This window comes from Triticum urartu, chromosome 2 (assembly GCF_003073215.2).
Source record: "Triticum urartu cultivar G1812 chromosome 2, Tu2.1, whole genome shotgun sequence".
Lineage (NCBI taxonomy): Eukaryota > Viridiplantae > Streptophyta > Magnoliopsida > Poales > Poaceae > Triticum > Triticum urartu.
The window spans coordinates 509390981-509409703 of record NC_053023.1 but is presented as its reverse complement, the minus strand read 5'-3'; the positions used below and the strand labels follow the sequence as shown (position 1 = coordinate 509409703).

The 18723-nt window shown below is 43.9% G+C and overlaps 1 protein-coding gene across 2 annotated transcripts; it reads left to right on the top strand.

Annotated features, from left to right (window-relative positions):
- Positions 1-3461: 3461 nt before the first annotated feature.
- Positions 3462-15647, top strand: LOC125538320 (kinesin-like protein KIN-7E, chloroplastic). Of its 2 annotated transcripts, none has more exons than XM_048701583.1 (25): positions 3462-4021; positions 4121-4218; positions 5306-5395; positions 6695-6747; positions 7019-7084; positions 7168-7221; positions 7542-7601; positions 7864-7942; positions 8263-8330; positions 8631-8690; positions 8813-8917; positions 9390-9494; positions 9662-9769; positions 9842-9988; positions 10258-10440; positions 10937-11107; positions 12114-12347; positions 12831-12971; positions 13093-13218; positions 13448-13498; positions 13592-13639; positions 13709-13945; positions 14021-14695; positions 14882-14971; positions 15133-15647. In XM_048701583.1, the coding sequence occupies exons 1-25, from the start codon at positions 3639-3641 to the stop codon at positions 15151-15153; spliced, it is 3453 nt and encodes a 1150-aa protein (XP_048557540.1). In that variant the 5' UTR covers positions 3462-3638; the 3' UTR covers positions 15154-15647. The 2 variants fall into 2 exon arrangements, with proteins under 2 accessions (XP_048557540.1, XP_048557539.1); XM_048701582.1 differs by having other exon boundaries at positions 3464-4021; positions 12111-12347.
- The last annotated feature ends 3076 nt before the right edge of the window (positions 15648-18723 follow it).

The window sequence follows — 18723 nt, the reverse complement described above, 5'->3', positions numbered from 1 at the left end:
AGAAGTCCAGCCGCCGCTGTGAAACTACCCAGACCACCGCCATGGGCCACCACCACGCCGTGGCAGTCCACATCCATGCCGGGACCCCGAGGGGTCGCCCCGAGCCAGCGCCACCACCCTCGCCGCCAACGGCCGCCGCACGCAAGGTTGGCCGAAGCCCACACCGCCGCCAGCGCCACCACCAGCACGAACCACCACCACCACCGCGCCGCCGCCACCACCTACCACTGTAGGGCGGCCGCCCACGGCCCGCGCTGTCACAGGGCCGAGCAAGCAAGCTCGCGCCCACTCGCCCGCTTGGACACGCACTAACCACCGCCGCCGCCACGCCTCCAGCTCCGCCCGACGCCGGCCATGGCGGAGCCAGACACCCGTGACCCAAGCAGCACGCTGCCCCCGCCGAGCGTCGGGCCACCGGAGCCAAATCCGTCAGATCTGGACGGGACCATCGCGTGCGTCACTGCCGGAAAAGCCACGCCGCAGCCGCCGTACGTCGTAGGGGCCCCAAGCGGCTGCTCCACCGCCGCCACCCAGCACGCCCGCCGCCGCGCCGCTAGGCCCCGCACAGCCCAGCGTCGTCTCGTGCCGCGCCGGGTGCCAACGCGAGGAGAGGGAAAAGATCCCCGCCGCCACCAACGCCGGCAGGACTTTGCCCGGCGGCGCCATGTGGTGGCGGCAGGGGAAGAGTTCGACGAGGGAGGACGAGAGACGGCGCGCTAGGGTTCCCTCAAGAACGCTTGCGGGAGCAGCTCGTATAGTGTACAAACCGATCTCAACTCGCCTCGCCTTCCCACAAGCAACAATGCAGACGTCCCCTTTATGCTAGCGTGTCTATGCTTCCTCACACCCATCATCCCCACGCCCTTCTTCTAACCCGTACCCAGGCCCAGTTCTTTTGAGCAGATTATGGAGAATCTTGGTCCCGAAAATCCCGAGCGAAAAGAACTCGATTGAACTTCCAAAATCTCAACCGGATTCTCCAGAATCCTAGTGCAATCCCAAAATCCCAAAATACCTGGCTTCTCCCACAATCTCAGGATTCTGGCAAGTCCCACCAAAGAAAACGTTTGGACTTAATAGAGTACCCCTTTTGCAGCTGGTTATTACGGCCAAACTGCCACTGAGCCAGCCACGGTCGATACAAAGAGAACGAGCCTCTGTCGATGCCTGTTCGCATCGCTTTCCTCCCCGCTTACCTCAAGCAGGGCCGCGCGCTAGGGTTCCAGCACTGCCACCGGCCCCGCCTCGCCGCCCCTGACCTCGCTGCCGCCGTCCCGGTACTCGCCACCGCTGGATTGGTCCTCGCCGCCGCCGGTACCCACTCCCGCTGCAGCCCAGCCGTCCTCCGTGGCCCTCTGCCCTCTGCCGTAGCAGGGACAACAGGAAGCCGCCGCCGCGCCCCTCTGCACCGGGTGCCCACGGCGCCTCCATCCCGAAGCCGCAGCCGAAGTGCCCACCATTCATCCTCCTCCACGGTGAGCCATCCTCTCTATCCCAACTCTTTGTTCTTCTTTTTTAGCTATATAAATTGGATAGATGCAAATACTTTGTTGCATAGATGGATGAATCGGTGTGTCCGTTGGATAGATGGATGAATGGATTGATTTTCTAATTTGTTAGATGGATGAATGATGCTAGAATTTTTTTGTTCATATTGTCGATGCTACTGTGTATATTGGTTCTATTGGTAGATATTGGTGTTGTGATCTTTGCTACTGTATGAAGATGTTGTTACATTTGACTAGTAGATACTGTTAGAAAAAACAAAGTGTTAACAATTCATCAAACAATTTCTCCAAGGGTAGTACAGACATTTCAACACACAACTCTTTTCAGAATCTCAAACTACAATGTCAGAAAAGAACTCGACCATAGATTCTGGGAGAAGCAGATTCTAGGAGAATTTTCTAGAATCTTGATTCTGTAGAATCCTGGGCGAAAAGAACTGGCCCCCAACCTCTCTCATCGTGGGGGCGGGGTAAAACCCTGCTATGGAACAAGGTTCATATGTAAAGGGAAGGGAAATAGAAGAGGCCATTTTGGGGGGGTGACTATGTTGAGCTAGTCTTACCAATTTCATGGGTTTTGTAAAACTTAACGTTGATGCATTATTCAATATCAAGACTTTTTAAGGGGTTCGACTGATGTGCAGTATTGAGAAGCGAGAAAGATAATTTTCGGGGTAAATAGGAGAATAGATGTGTGCATGAATGTCCTGGCAACTGAAGCATTCGCACCGGGATTCAGGTTATCCCTCGTGTAAAGGGCAAACTATAATTGTCTTGTTATCAACTTATATATTTTGGAGGATATGTCTAGGGCACATCTAGATATGTTTTAGTTATTGCACATCTGAATGAGTGAAGCAAGCATAAAGAGGAAGAGAAAAAAGAAAAAGAAAATATCCACACGAATCTCAACGTAAGATCAACGACATAGAACTTAGATGTGCAATACTTATGCCACATCTAGATGTGCTTTAGCAAAATTGTATTTTGGATGTCATTGACGCCATGAAGAACCGAAGACGTTATGCAGGAGTGGTGGCAATTGTTTTTGATGATCCGCTGTTATATGGCTTGTGACTTCTCACTCGCTACTTCTGAACATTGTAATAGGGAAGCGAATAAGGTTGTTTAAGCTGGTCGTAATGGGGAGTATCATATACTAATATCATGCATATGATACCAATGTATGATATAACCTTCCTAATGCATAGTATCATATATTGGTATCATATATACTCCCTTCGTTTCCAAATATAAGTCTTTGTAGAGATTTCACTATGAACTACATAAGGATGTATGTAGATGCATTTTAGAGTATAGATTCACTCATTTTTGCTTCGTATGTAGTCCATAGTGGAATCTCTATAAATACTTATATTTAGGAACGGAGAGACTAGTACTTTTATTTTACTGTCATGCATGACATATAATAACATACTCCCTCCGTCCCAAAATTCTTGTCTTACATTTGTCTAAATACGGATATATTAAGTCACGTTTTAGTATTAGATACAAGACAAGAATTTTGAGACGGAGGGAGTAGCATTTATTATGATATGATACTCAACCCTCTATCTTCATTTAATTTTATGCTACCTTATCAAAATTATCTAATTGACATGCATGATACTTTCTCTATAAACTAATATAAGAGCATTTAGATCACTACTTATTCTAAACGCTCTTATATTAGTTTATGGAGAAAGTACTAATTATGATACTTTCATTACGACCAGTCATCCTGGTTGTAATGGGAGTATCATAACTAGACTGGCTAGATTTTTCTACAACCTATGATTGGTTTGAGGAGCCTTAATAAGGTCCACAAGAGAAAGAAAACAGTATAAATTGTGTGATCCAGATAATAGCCGCCGGTAAGCACACCATCGGTGGTCTAACCCCAAAGCCCCTAGAAAATTTCGGAGCTTTAGACCAAAGTGCCAAAAAGGCGGCACGACCAAATCGACAAACGAGGCCACGGCGACCAAGCTGGCAAAGCTCCCCTGAGGAAGACGGCGACGACACACCAAAGCAGAGCCCACGAGCCTCCCCTCCACCCTGCTCGCCTGCTCTCCACCAAAACCCTAAGCCCCCACCCTGCCCCCCCGCTCCAACCTGAGCTCCGCGACAATGTCGTCGTCGTCGAGATCGACGCGCTCCAGCATCTCCCCATTCCGATCCCGCCGCTCCCCCGCGGTGGCGGCGCCCGCGGCGCCCCCACCGACGAGGACCTCGTCGGGAGGCCGCGCGTCCACCCCGGCCTCCTCCGCGCGTCCCGCCACCCCGTCGTCTTCCTCCGGTGGCCGCCCCACCACTCCCTCCGCCGCCTTCGCGCGCCCCGCCACCCCTACCTCCGCGCGGCCCACCACGCCTTCCTCTACCGCCTCCGCGCGGCCAACCACGCCCTCCTCGGTTTCCTCGCGAGCGACCGGGAGGGCGCCGTCCGGCGCGGCGGTGGACGCGTCCAATGCCAAAGAGAACATCATGGTCACCGTCCGCTTCCGCCCCCTCAGGTGAGCTGCTGATCTGCTAGCTTTCTGCTACTGAGGACGTGAGGTTCTGGGTTTTGTGCTTATGTGTTTCAAAAATTGTTTGTATTTGTTGGTGTGTAGTCCTAGAGAGATCAACAAGGGGGACGAGGTGGCTTGGTATGCTGATGGTGACAACATGGTGCGTAATGAGTACAACCCGAGTATCGCCTATGCTTTTGGTGAGTGATTTTCAGCCCATTTCAGTTAATATTACATACTGTGTTACAATGTAGATTGTGGAACCGGTGATGTTAAGGAAATGTCCTCACATGAAACAGAAGGGGTTACCATATTCGGGGTTTTCTTTGTGAAATGAGGGTAAAATTGTTTGATGACTAAATGCTCTGTTGGGCCATCGAGGTGTAAATTTAATGGATATGCCACTTTTGTGGTGAGATTGTTGATATATTCTACTAATAGACCGTTGAAGTCAGTTCCAGCTCTATAGGATGTCTCACCTTTGTCAAGCTTGCTTTATATCATGCAAGCTCAAGATTGTGATGAGAATGTGTGCTTGTTAGTGAAGTAGCAAACACATGGTAAAGATTAATTTGCTATTGTTTTGAATCTGAGGTTCTGTTACACCAAAAGGACAGTTTAACATTTTTCTGAGAGGTAGTACAAGGCAGACGCACACCACTCGTACACAGCACACACACACACACACACACACACACACACACACACACACACACACACACACACACACACACATCCACATGCCGGTCTGCTATCCGCACCAGGAAATTTATCAGATGCCACATAGCCTCCAGACCGCAGGTAGGCATTATCGCACTAAATGTGCATGTGTGAAAGTACCTGGAAAATGCGCGATGCCTAGTTCTTGACCCAAGGGCCGAAACAGCTGGGTTGCCTGCACAACTCCAGAGCTAGCCATCCGAGCAAGGCTCGTCTCGTAGGGTTATGCTTGGTTGGTGGTTGGTGCCAAAACATGCCGTACCAAAATTTTGGCTCTTATTTGGTTGGTTGCCTATGAAATCTTACCAACTCTTCTCGCATTCTCTTCACAAATCTTGCCAATCTTTTGGCTAACAAAGGGTCAAGGAATCTCTAGCCAATATTTTGGCTTGCCAATGGGTGGCAAATTTTGGTAGGGCATACTATGGCATGAACCAAGCACACCCGTAAAAACAAAGCTAATATCAGTGATCATAACTTCATACTTTACAATTTGTAACATCTGCCAGGTCTGCGTAGTTTGCTGAAACCTACATCTTCTTTGTTTCCATTTGTTCAATTTTGCAGATAAAGTTTTTGGTCCAGCTACTACAACTCGCCGCGTATATGATGTTGCTGCTCAGCATGTTGTAAGTGGTGCCATGGAAGGAATCAATGGTATATTTCTACTCTTATTGTTTCTAATTTCTAGAGTGAATTATGTTCAATACTAAATGTAAATTTAGTGGACCAGGAACCACCATTATACCCCTATTAATATCTTTAGTAGGATAAATATTTGGTAGTAAGGTAGATTTGGGCAACATACAATAAAAAAATCTGCCGCAGGGATGCATACTGGATGGATCTGCATTACTTTTCATAATGCCTTTGAGGGAACCTCCATACCACGTTTATATCCACCTTTGCAGTGCCAACCTAAAAAGCACGGACACGGGGACGGAAAGATGGGGATACACATACGGGGATACGGGATATGGCATTTTTCAAAAACAGCCATTCGGGGACACGGCGAGTATATATAAAATAAAATAAAATATGCCATATAATATACAATTAAGACAGAAAATTAATGAGAAAGAGATCATAATAGAGGATAGTGCCCCATTTGGTGTCTCTTTTATCAAGTGATGATTGATTGATCCTCATCCCCCCATGTCATGTTGTCATTGCAAGCTGCATCTATCTTGCAAAACACATCAGACACAGACAATACAGAAGATTAGAAGACAAGACATAATTGGAAGACATAGCAAGCATGAGAAGCAGCAGCACCACCAGCATAAGCGGCAGCACAAGCAAGCAGCAAGCCAGCAAGCAACATCCAGCAGCACAAGCAAATCTGAAGGATAAAAGAGGAAGAGGTTGAGGAAAGAGGAGAGGTGAGAGGCTGCTGGGTTACCTGCGAGGCTGGGAGGGAGCACCTCGTCCTTGAGACGAGAGCGTGCAGGAGTTCCTGCAAATAGGTTAGGTATACTGGGTCGGGCCGAGGCTGTTTTGGGCCAGGCCGTGTCCCAAACGTATCCTGCACGTCTCCCAGCATATCCCTGTGTTTTTTTCTTTTTTCAAAATCGAAATTCGGGGGATACTGCAAAGTTCGCGTATCCCGCCGTATCCCCGTATCCTGCCGTATCAGAACGGCAGTTCGCACTTCCAGCCGTGTCCATGCTTTGTAGGTGCCAACTTTGTTGTGATCAGACATATCTGGTCTCGGGTCTCACATGCTTCTTTGTTACAACCGATATTACATAATTGTCAGAATCTCGGATTTCCAGTGGTACCTCTACTCTCTTTTCCCTTGAAAAAGAAGCCAACCGTTCCTCTACCTTTAATTAGGACGTACTCACTTAAATAATTGGTCATTGCTAGTCTTGCCTTCTTTCTCTTGTATATAGTGTTGTACTTTTACCTTCTGAGATTTGTTCAATTACCAAAACATTGCTCTGTTTCTTTCAGGAACTGTTTTTGCATATGGTGTCACTAGTAGCGGGAAAACTCATACAATGCATGTAAGTTTGTGCCTCCTCTAATTGTTATGTGTGTGCATTTGTTATCTTAATTTTTCTAACACGTCTGGCGGTGTGCTTCTACGTACATGTTTCTTCAGCAGAAGACATTGCTTCACGGTTTAACATATATAGCTATTGTCCTCTTTTCTCTCGTATGAGTAATGCCTACCACAGTTTACTTGACCTACACACATAAGCATGTGGAATTTGTTTTTATCAGCAGCAATGCTGAATTCTTTTTCACGGTACACTTGGATTACCTTTATTGCAGGGAGAGCAAAAATCGCCTGGAATTATCCCATTGGCAGTGAAGGATGTGTTCAGCATTATTCAAGATGTAATTTATTTATATGTTTCTGTCTGTAAACTGTAAAAAAGATCGGGCTCGCATGACATCATTATTTATTTTCTTGACCTCAGACACCTGGACGAGAGTTTCTTCTGCGAGTGTCATATCTCGAAATTTACAATGAGGTGACATATCTTTCAAGCAATGCATTTGTTTGCTGCTGATTTGCAACACAAAGATGAATTATCCACTATGCATTGGAGCTTTAAATACATAGATTTGCCACCTCATAGGAACCAGTTTGTTTCTTATCTGTATATGGCAAGATATAAGACCAGGAGTCCCATGCCATGCGCTCCTGATTATGATAAACCTGATGCAGTAAGGCTTACTTAGAAAACTAGCTTAAAATGGTGGCAAAATAGTAAACTGGAGTAAACTTTTTCCGAAATCACTCATTAATATGTTTATTAGTTGTTCATGCTTTTGATTTTGTCATTTGCAGGTTATAAATGATTTACTTGATCCGACAGGACAGAATCTAAGAATTCGAGAAGATGCACAGGTACCTGGTCATTGGATAATGTCCAGTAATACTATACAGCACGACAATCTAAACTAGATGGAATCTTCTATTCGTTTCTCAATATGAATTGTTGCATACTTATCACTTATGAGTTCTTATTTCACATTGTGTGTTGATCTATTTTGTTCCCTTTTCTCATTTCTCTCTGACGAGTCTCCTGTTAATAAATGTTGATCTATGCTAGATTATACTTCCTTATTAGCCACTAATAATTGTACCCTCTTTCTTTCTATTCATTTAGGGAACCTATGTGGAAGGGATTAAAGAAGAGGTCGTTTTATCACCTGCACACGCACTCTCTCTGATAGCATCTGGAGAAGGTATTTGTTTTATCTAGATAACATCCACTCCTTTTCCCAGATTATCACCAATCGTATCCAAGGAAGATTTCCTCTGTTCGATAGAGATTGCTTCATCTCCATGTTTGTCTTTGTGATTTCTTGTGCTAAAATTTAAACCTACAGTATAAGTGGCTTTGCTGGTGAATCCGTGTACTATGTGTGTATCTCCGTCTTTGACCTTCTGTAACTTCTGTGTGTGGGTGCATGCGATGCTTTGGCAATTCATTATTTTTATTTACACCTTGAAATTGAATTACATTAACCTTGCACTGAATTACTGATGCCGTTTCGTCTGGCAGAGCACAGACATGTTGGATCCAACAACTTCAATCTTGTCAGTAGTCGGAGCCATACTATCTTCACATTGGTATTCTCTCTCATCCCTCCCACCTCTCTCTCTCTCCCTCTCTCTCTCTCTGTGTGTGTGTGTGTCTGTCTCTATCTCTCTCATGCACACATCTGTTGGCTGACACTCTGACAGTGTTTGCATCCAGTGTACTGCCAAATATTTAGTGCTTGCTGAGTCTGCAAAATTATGTTAACTGTTCCATGTTCACTGAATCATAAACTCTGCTGTTTCTTCCATTGGGAAGTTGTTTGATGTAACCAGTTAATATAGTTTCAGCTCAGGTAGAATTGTTAAACTTACAGTGTTACATACCTGCAGACCATTGAGAGCAGCCCCTCTGGTGAAACTGAAGAGGAAGAAGTCAGATTGTGCCAATTGGTAATTCCTCTCCTCGAGTATGCTTATAGTTTTCATACCATTTCAAGCACCTTACTGATTATCATCTTGGTAGAATTTATTTCTACATGCTCTTATTGTTTTAATCCTTATAATTTTGTCAGAACTTAATTGATCTGGCTGGCTCTGAAAGTTCCAAGACCGAAACAACTGGATTACGTCGTAAAGAAGGTTCATACATAAACAAAAGCCTGCTCACTCTTGGAACTGTAAGTATCCTGCAACCTGCGCTGCTGCTGATTTGTATTCCTTTGTGATATTATTGACAAATATATACAATATTAACTCTAACACATTTCATCGAGTTGTCCCATATATGCTAGGATTAACTTGCTGTAGTTGCTCATAGCTGATCGCTACAACCTGGATCACATGACGCTTAACCTCAAATATAAATGACTAGTTGGAAGGGGTACTAGGGAAATGATCACATTTTATTCGCTTATTTAGTTCTTCTCATGGTGTGCCAAATCTGCTAGGTTTAACTTGTGGTAGTTGCTTGTAGCACTAATAAGACAATTTTTACATGCATGTCTCCATAGCTGATGCTAACCTGGATCCTCATGATGCTTAACCCCAAATATAAATTACTAGTATGAAGGGATACTAGGGAAACGATCACATTTTTGTACGTTTATTTAGTTCTTCCCATGGTAAATTGTCGATGACATTTTCTCGCAGGTTATTGCTAAACTTACAGATGGTAAGGCCACCCATATTCCCTATAGAGATTCAAAGCTCACACGCTTACTTCAGTACTCTCTGAGTGGGCATGGGCGCATTTCTGTGAGTGTTTCTTTGTACAGTACACTTGTGCTTTCTATCTTAAGAAGATCCTTTATTTATTTACTTATTTTTCGCCTTGGCCTTGGGAACCTTTCCATGTATAATATGTGGACTCAGAAGTGCAAGTAACTTATGTTGATATATTCTCACCCTTATCTTCGTCACAGCTTATTTGCACAGTTACCCCTGCTTCCAGCAACACCGAAGAAACACATAATACATTAAAATTTGCCCACAGGAGCAAGCATGTCGAGTTGAAAGCTTCTCAAAATAAGGTAAGAATCAATCAGTCTTGAATCCATATTGTAAGGAAGATGCTTGTTACTGATGATAAATTTTCTTTACAGATAATTGATGAGAAGTCCTTGATAAAGAAGTATCAAAAGGAGATAACATGCTTGAAAGAAGAGCTGCAACAACTGAGACGTGGAATGATGGGAAATGGGTACATTCTTCCCACGGATCAGGAGGATCTTGTTAATCTAAAACTTCAGGTATTTTTTAACATGTTTTCAGCACCTAATAAGGTACTTAACTATTGTCCATTTGTTCTGTTTCCCTTCTTAACACGAATAAAATCGTCACTGCAAGACTAACTTTTCTTCCACTAAGTGTGCCTGTACTCCATGCATATTGAGATACTTTTCTTTCAGATGGCATAACTGTAGATTAAACCCAACCTGTTCCTTCTGAACATGATTACTTGGGCCATATTTTTATCCGTGATGATTAATTTATTACTGATATTCTCTTTGTGTGATAGCTTGAGGCTGGCCAAGTCAAACTCCAGTCAAGGTTAGAACAGGAAGAGGAAGCAAAAGCAGCATTGATGGGTAGAATTCAGAGATTAACAAAACTGATACTGGTATCAACCAAAAGTTCAATATCCTCAAAAGTTTCAGGACAGGCTAGCCTCCGCCGACGGCATTCATTTGGGGAAGATGAGGTTTCTAAGCTCAAGCTCTCTTTCTTCTTTGTTTGGTTTGCAGCTTCTACTTTTCGGCTGTGCCTTGTTCATGTGAAACCTTTGTAATTTTTATGTAACCTACTTGTTGATAGGGTTCTTCAATACTGTTTTATATTAAGGAGTTCTTTTTCTAAAAGTTTTTCACTTCTACGGATGTGGGTACACCCTACTAATCCCATTTTGTACGAGAGCTTAGTGCATTGGATCCCGGCAATATGCAATCAAAACATACTCTTCTGGGCAGTATATCTAACTGAATGACTAAGTAGCTATATGTAGCTGAAATGCTCAAGTAAAAATCGAATGGAACATGAAAAATTGCTCTGCATTATAATTTTCAACAGCATATTATGGTTGTATTTTTTAGAATAAAACACTGTTTCTTGTAGTTAAAAATGCATTATTTTTCCTGATGATTTACCCTGTTTCGTGCATTGGAGTATGCCTATTGTTCTTATTCGGTTTCTTTTTGCAGCTTGCTTATTTACCTGATCGTAAGCGGGAGTACTCCATAGAGGATGATGATATTAGCCTTGATTCAGAGTTTTCGATTGAAGCAAAACTTGATTCTAACAATTCTGATGAGCCTGCTAGATTTGATAGAAGGAATCGCAAACGTGGAATGCTTGGTTGGTTCAAACTAAAGGTGATTTCGTGCTATGGATTATGTAGTTTGTGTTTCTCAGTTTCTATGTTAAATTTTGTATTGGCACCACCGATTTTTATTTTTTTGTTCTCTCCTGGTAAAGGGTTGCATGCTTACAGTAGGCAATTTAGCTTTCCTGGTCATTCAAAAAGGATATAATTTAAGGAACACATCAGGTGGTTTTACTGGAGTCTTGTAGTTCATTTTATTCTAAATGTGCTCTCCTCCAATTGCACTTACTTTTTTTTTCTTCTAAATATCTCTTGCAAGATAGGAATGCAGTACAATAGTTTCAGTTCAAATAAAGAAGGAATGCAGTACAGCTAGGAGTTGCTTGCTTAAAGGCTTCTAATCATTGGTAGTAAAGTATGTTAAGCTTCATGCACCAGCCAACGCAACCAAAAGTCTGAACTGATGGAAAGGGCTAGGAAATCCACATACACATTTCAACAACCCCCCCCCCCCCCCCCCCCCTGTGTGACGCGGGAACTCAACACATGAATAGACTCAGAGGTATGGCTCAAGAGGCCTACACGTGGACACAGAGGGGGGGGGGCAAGAACAATTTCTTGGATAAATCACGAAAGGCGGGACTTGAACTCAAGACCTTAGGCTCTGATACCATGTTAAGCTACATGCACTAGCCAACGCAATTAAAAGTATGAACTGATGCAAAGGGCTAGGCAATCCACATATACACTTCCAACAAAGTACTTGGGTTTGGTGGTTGAGATCATAAATATCAGCTCCATCTTCTACCTGATTTTTAAGACGTGTAGTTCCACTTATGCGCCCCTCTTTTTTATGTACACACGGAACACTCAGGTCTCGTCTGTCACCATTTGTTTGATGCTCTCTAATTGTTCAGCTATCTTTGTTGGTGTTTCATATAGCTTTGTGAGTTATTTTGTTTTTGTAGCTTGTAGTAGCTTAGTTGTACAAGCTATTTGAGTTAGTAATATAAGTTATCTGAATTACCCATTGATATATGTTACTTATGCAGAAGTCAGAGCAATTATCTGGGCTATCACCTAGTGCCGATAGTGATAGCACTGCTAGCGGCTCGCCTTCCTTCTCCAGATCATCACAACAAAAGCACCTATTGCTTGACCTGAAAGATGGTCGAAGGAAATCTGTGACTAGGAAAGCAGACGATTCAGCACTCGGTGATTCTTTTCTGGAGAGGACTCAAGCTGGTGATTTGTTTAGTGCCGCACCCATAGTACGGCACCCTCTGCCGGTGAGTCTGTTTTCCAACTTTTTACATTTTCACCTGTTGCTCTCATTCTACCATGATGCACACCCTTCTCTTGGTTGGCACAAACTATGCTGTGAAATATGCTGGAAACCTTCCATGTTAATTAATAACAAAACCTTCTAGTTCTGGATTGCTGCTTGCTGAAGAACAGTGGCTTGCGGAGAGCATTCACACAGAGATGGTTGTTACATATATAGGGTAATGTGATTCCAGATTAAAGCTGTTGACAAGTGGACTCAGCTATAACAGATTTTAGTTACAAAAAGTGTACTTTTGGCCCTGAACTGCGAGGGTCGTCTGTGGCCTATGTTCTTGCCTGGCTACCTCTTCTGGCTAGAAGCAGCACACATCCCATGGCTTATCTAATATGGCAGATTGACTCATATTGTCTTTTGTTTTATCGTGTGTTTGCTATATTCAGTGGTTTGGACTCGAACTGAATCAACTGACACATTACATGTATAGAGTGGAACAACTATTGTGGATCAAATAGATCTTCTCCAAGAGCAGGTCAAGATGCTGGCTGGGGAAGTCGCATTTTCTACAAGCTCACTCAAAAGGTTATTAGAGCAAGCAGCCAACAGCCCTGATGATTCACAAATTCAGGTAAATATATCTATAATCCTTTCTGAGCTAGCTGGGCATATTTATGTGATATCTTCTTTAGCTCAGCTATTTATTTAAAAGATATACTTATCTGAGCATTCCCATTCCTCTTCTTCCGCAGGACCAAATTGAGAGATTGAAAAATGAAATCAGTGAAAAGAAATCACATATACATGTGTTAGAACAGCGCATAATGCAATCACTGGAAACTACTGATGACCCAGCTATTAGGACTGAAATGACCCAGGTAATAGTTTTCAAGTGATGCTAAACTGGAAAGTTTGAATTTGTCTTATGTTGCCTTACATGCAAATTTCTACAAATTTTCATTTGAGCATTCTTCTTTTGTTTTCGTTAATTAGGTCTACCTTAACTTTCTTGGTTGCGTTACTTATTTGGTCAATGAGTCATATGCTATAGTGTTTTGGATTCCTATGTTAATGATTGAAATGTTTTGTGTAATGTGATTTTTTCAGACCTTTTCAAGGTTGAGCACACAATTGAGTGAGATGACATGTGAACTGGAGGTTTGTTCAATGCCACTTTGTCAGCTAATCTTTGTTTCTTTGGTTGATATTTATCCTATACTAATTACCGTTTCGGATGTGTTGTCTCTGCAGATCATGTCTGCAGATAATAAAATTCTTCAAGATCAGCTACAAACAAAGGTGAGAAAGGGCGGGAGAACAGTTATTTTTCATCTCCAACATATCAGTCTAATGTTCTTGTTCAAATAGGTATCAGAAAATGCAGAACTCCAAGAAACAGTTGCACAATTGAAGCGACAAATCAGTAATTTGTTGAAGGCCTCTAAGAGTGAGAATAATGTGGCCGGTATGCAGTTTAGTGAACCATCAACGTCAAGAAGTTATCCTAAGGATCAGGCAGATGAATTCTCAAGTCATGAGAACATTCCCTCTAGAACAGCGGAAGAAAATAAGGAGTCGCCATTAAAATCTCAAGTGCTCATGCAGGTAAGCATCACATCCCCCTAAATTTATCTGCGTCCAGTTAGTCTGTCACTTGAAACCTAAAGACCAGCGCTGCAGGCTGCAGAAATTGAGAATTTGAAGCAAGACAAGCTGAGGCTGACGGAAGAGAAAGATGGGCTAGAAATTCAGAGTCAAAAGCTGGCTGAAGAATCATACTATGCTAAAGAATTGGCATCTGCCGCTGCAGTCGAACTAAAAAATTTGGCAGAAGAAGTCACCAGGCTTTCTTACGAAAATGCAAAGCTGGCTGCAGACTTTACTGCAGCCAAAGAGCTTACTGCATCAGTCACAAGGGGCAATGACACAAAACGCCGTGATCAAGATAATGGAATTTTGGTTGAGGAGATGCAGAAAGAGTTGGTTGCTAGTTGCCAGCGAGAGGCTGCCTTAGAAGACACATTATCGCAAAAGGCCCGAAGGGAAAATGAGCTTCTGAAGATAATTGATGATGCAAAGTGCCATGAGCATGATTTGGAAAATGAACTGGAAAACATGTGGGCCCTTGTTTCAAAGATAAAGAAAGAAAGCTCTCAGGATGATTTGTTTGAATTTAAATCAAAGCAAAACGGCTTTCATTCATCGAAGACTGATACTGGTAGAATCCTAAGCGATATGGAAGCTTCAGATAATTGGAAATGGGATGGCATCAGTACTTTGGAAGAAGCCAAAGCTGCATACAATTTTGAAAGAAGGCGCTGCAAAGAGTTGGAAAACGCAATGTCTAGATTGAAGGTGATCCTATTATATTTTTACCGTTGTAACAAGTGTCCTCTCTGAAAGCTGGATACATCTCATCTATATTTTATGCACAGTATTTCTTTCTGCTAGAAGCTTACCTTGCACCACATAACACAGTATACAGAGATGACTCGTGTGATGTCCTTCTATTCTTCTGATGCACGTATTGGACCTTTTCAGGGTGAAGATATCAGAGGCTTGGAGGTTAAAGTCCTTGAGGAGCTACAAAATTTTCATGTGGAAGCATTGTCGAGGATTTGCCAAGAAAAGGTACGTTATCTCATTTCTACTTAATTTTCTGAACTTTCTGCTAGCTGCTACACAGTCTTGCACTTAAGCACATCTGAGAGGGAAGGCTTCATTTCATACCTGTAGATTTTGGGTGCTTGTAAGTACCTATCTCCACGCTACTTACCGCTTGTAGTTTACAGATGGCAAAGCAGGTGCTATAGCAGGCCTCCTTGTTCAAGCTGAGAGTCTTGCGGCCATATCTCATGTTCGTCGGCTGCTGTTTATTCACACGGTATATTGCTGCTACAGTCGAAGCATGTGAATTCTATTGCATTAAGACTTACAAGACCAGATCAGGGCACTTCGAACAGCCATCCTTCGCCTGTGTTATCAAGCAAAAGGGGAGGCAAAATATAGTTCAGTTGGCCCGATGTTAACCTGCCGGGTGCTTACTCACCTGTACAGTTTACTCCACTAGAAAGATCTAACTGTAGATTGTATTTACTCGTACTACGTCCTAGCAAGAAGACGCCAAAGGCGTAGCTAATCCGCGCTTTTGCCTCCAGAGTCAGAGATGTAATCCCGACTTCTTGAGTTGAAACTTGAACAGGTGGAACTGTTTGTTTAGCGTGTTTGTATGTGTTTAGGCGGATATATGTAGTCCTGACGTACTTGTTCCCTGAAGCAAAACTGCAGCCTTGGCACATTATTTTCATTTTCATGCGTGATCGCCGTATGCTTGGGGCTGTACTTAATGCTGGATTGACTTCAGCGATCAGTAGCGGCACGGATTTCCGGCTGATTAAAGCGTCGCTACGGTTCGGGTTGTGCAAGCTAGGGTTTCACGTTTGCGCGCGGCCGAGATCTGGGTTGGTGTTTGTTGTCGTACGGTGCCGCGAGACATTCTTTTTCCACGGCTGATCCAGGAGACCAGTACGTGTGTGTGTGCCCGCCGCCCAGGTCCTTCGGTCCGTGTTCCGTTGCTGTACGGCGGCACCGTCGGCAAGGAAATGGATTTGTGTGTTGGTGTCACGGCAGCAGCTATCGTGGACAAGCATGCCTTCGATTCGCATGTCCATTGTTGATCTCTGGTCGAGGTGATCAAGCCAGGGGGGCGCAGTGACGAAGTGTAATGCTTGCTCTCGAGTTGGACTCTGGATTGCTGAAAAAATAGTTTACCTCACCATGGAGCTGCCGCTCCACCCACATATATTGTTCATTTCCACCTCGAGGTAGGAGCCATGACAGACACAGTGCCGCGAAGTACTGTTTACCTACTGCAGAACACTGCAGATTGTTTCTTCTGTCTGGCATAGATCACACAACAATACGTTTGAACGTGGATGGCATCCAGCAGTGGTTTCATGGGGCGTTGGACATATAGAAGGTGGATTACTCGGCGTACGCAGCGGTGATAGAGGACACCAAATATCAGCTTAAGTTGTGGTTTTCTAAGTTTGTTATTTCGGTGTGTAGGCGTTCTGCCAATTCTGTTGCACATGAACTTGCCAATATTGGGTGGATTACTTGACCTCCATTATGAGGAGTGGAGGTCCGATGTACCAGCCCTGGTGGCTGCTTGTGTTCAGGGTGATTTACCTAAATACCGTAAGTTATAAAGCTTTGCTTTGCTTTCAAAAAGTCTCTTCGTTAGAAACTCCGTTGCCATTTAAAAAAAAAAGATGTTTCTAGCGAATTCTTGTTACCTTGTTATATCAAATTCTCTGTGTCACCAAGTTGCAACAAAAACCACTTGTCCAAACACCAATGCTAGAGATATGACAAGCAAAAGAAAACAAGGAAGATCAAATCACACAAAGGACATAAGATTTTATTGTGGAAAAACCCCTCCAATGAGAAGGATAAAAAACCATAATCACCAGTCAGCGAAACTTCACGGGAAGGTAACCGAGCGCTTTTGCTCCCTGGCAACGACGCTGGGTGGTAAGTAGAGCATCTTGATCCCACAAGGAGCGGTGGTGCATAGGTAACTGTCAATCCCGCAGCTACACCGTCACTTACGTGGCTACATTCACACCCAGATTGTTATTTGAAAATAGTCTATTCGTCAGTTGCTAGCGAAAACGATAATAAGGGTGGTTTTAACTAAACAACTACACGAAGGTAAAAACATAAATAAAACACCGGGTAAAATAAAAGGGGGCGGTGCTTGAGTAATAAGGGCGTTCTCGAGGTATCCGGAATCATCACTACACGTTCGTTCTACGAATACTAAGCCACTTTACATGTTTCTCTTTGTGGCCGGAGCCGGTACAGATACGTGCATACACGCGGCAGCACCGTATCACATACGCCACCACCGTTCTTCCTCACTCCGGATATCAAACGGTGATTAAGGGGAAACAGGTCCCCGTTGGCGCAGCCAAAGTGGTCTTCGTTTTACCCCCTGCTGCAATGATCCGCTACGAAGGGAGGTGGGGCCTGTCACGTCACCCACCTCCGCAACCACACGGTACGCCAACAGTAATAACCTTCCGTCCAAAATTGGCATACATTGGATGGTCGACTTCACCTAACGTCAAGAAGGCTACTAACATAAACATGTACAGAGGATACCATATCGCGCAAGACAATCGGTACTAGCACAAACTAGAGTTCATCTTATTCCCCCAAGAACTAATAAATTACTCAAACATGGTGATGGAGTACATACAGATGAGGGACAAGTTACAATCCAACATGGAGTTGGAGATGGAGAGAGGCATGGCAGCGGTGATGAAGAGGGCGCCGACCCTTTGGCCGGCGCCAGACGTGGGAGGCGCCTCCTCCTTTCTCCCTTCCTTGTCTTGGCCCTTCTCTATGGTGGGTTTGCTACAATGGAGGAGTGGCGGCAGGAGATGAAACTTGTGGAGGATGTAGATGGTTGAGGCGGCGGCTAGGGTTGGAGGCCTTCATATAGGAGTCCTCCTCGGGTCTCCTCCGTTGATCTAGTATCCTCCCTTTCATCCAAGGGCTCAAGGGGAGCCAAATCCACGCCCAATACAAGCCTTGGTCATCAAGAATCCCGTAGGAAAAAACAAGGACGAAATCAGAGCTCAATCCGCATAGGTATTGCTGATTTTCGGAGCTGTCAGGACGTCATACGACCGCCCATACCAGCAGCTCCGCTCGTATGGAAGGCCGTCTTTCTCCCTGGACTTCGGGAGCTAATTCGTATTATGGTCGCCATTTCTTTAGACAAACTCTGAATGACATTCTGGGGCTCGTTGGATTGCTAGCGAAAAGCTCGGTGTGTTAGAGGCCTTGGATCTTCATTTTGGACACTTTGATAAATGTCAAATCATCAAACTCTCCAAAGGGCCTTGATCCGGTGCCTGAAACTTCTCCGTTTGACCCCCAACTTGGTTGTCCCAAGTCCATGAACATGTCAACACACCTACAAAGACCACAAAACAAGGAAAACTAATAAAAACAAAAAATTGTGCAACGAACTTTGTCAAACAAGTAAATACCAAGAACTATGCATTGGAGACATGAATAAGTGCTAGATGGATATGATATGAGGGACTTTGGCACTAGAATATACTCTAAAAGATATGCATAAAATCAACTGTAAGTGCATCTAGTGCCACCCCTAGTTGGTTTTGGAGTATTGACGACAAACTTGGTTGAGGGACTAATGTGTTTGTGAGAATTGCAGGATAACACATGTAGTAGTGCCTTATTGATTCGGTTTACCTATCAGAGATGTCCCCTAAAAATATGTGAAGACATTGAAGACAATGGTGGTTCGTGAAGATTATGACATGTGAAGACATTCACTTGAAGAA

Coding starts and splice junctions, on each gene's coding strand:
- LOC125538320 (XM_048701582.1), top strand. CDS start 3,639: ATGTCGTCGTCGTCGAGATCGACGCGCTCCAGCATCTCCCCATTCCGA. Junction 5,396..6,694: donor TGCCATGGAAGGAATCAATG/GTATATTTCTAC, acceptor TGTTTCTTTCAG/GAACTGTTTTTGCATATGGT. Junction 8,331..8,630: donor GCCATACTATCTTCACATTG/GTATTCTCTCTC, acceptor ACATACCTGCAG/ACCATTGAGAGCAGCCCCTC.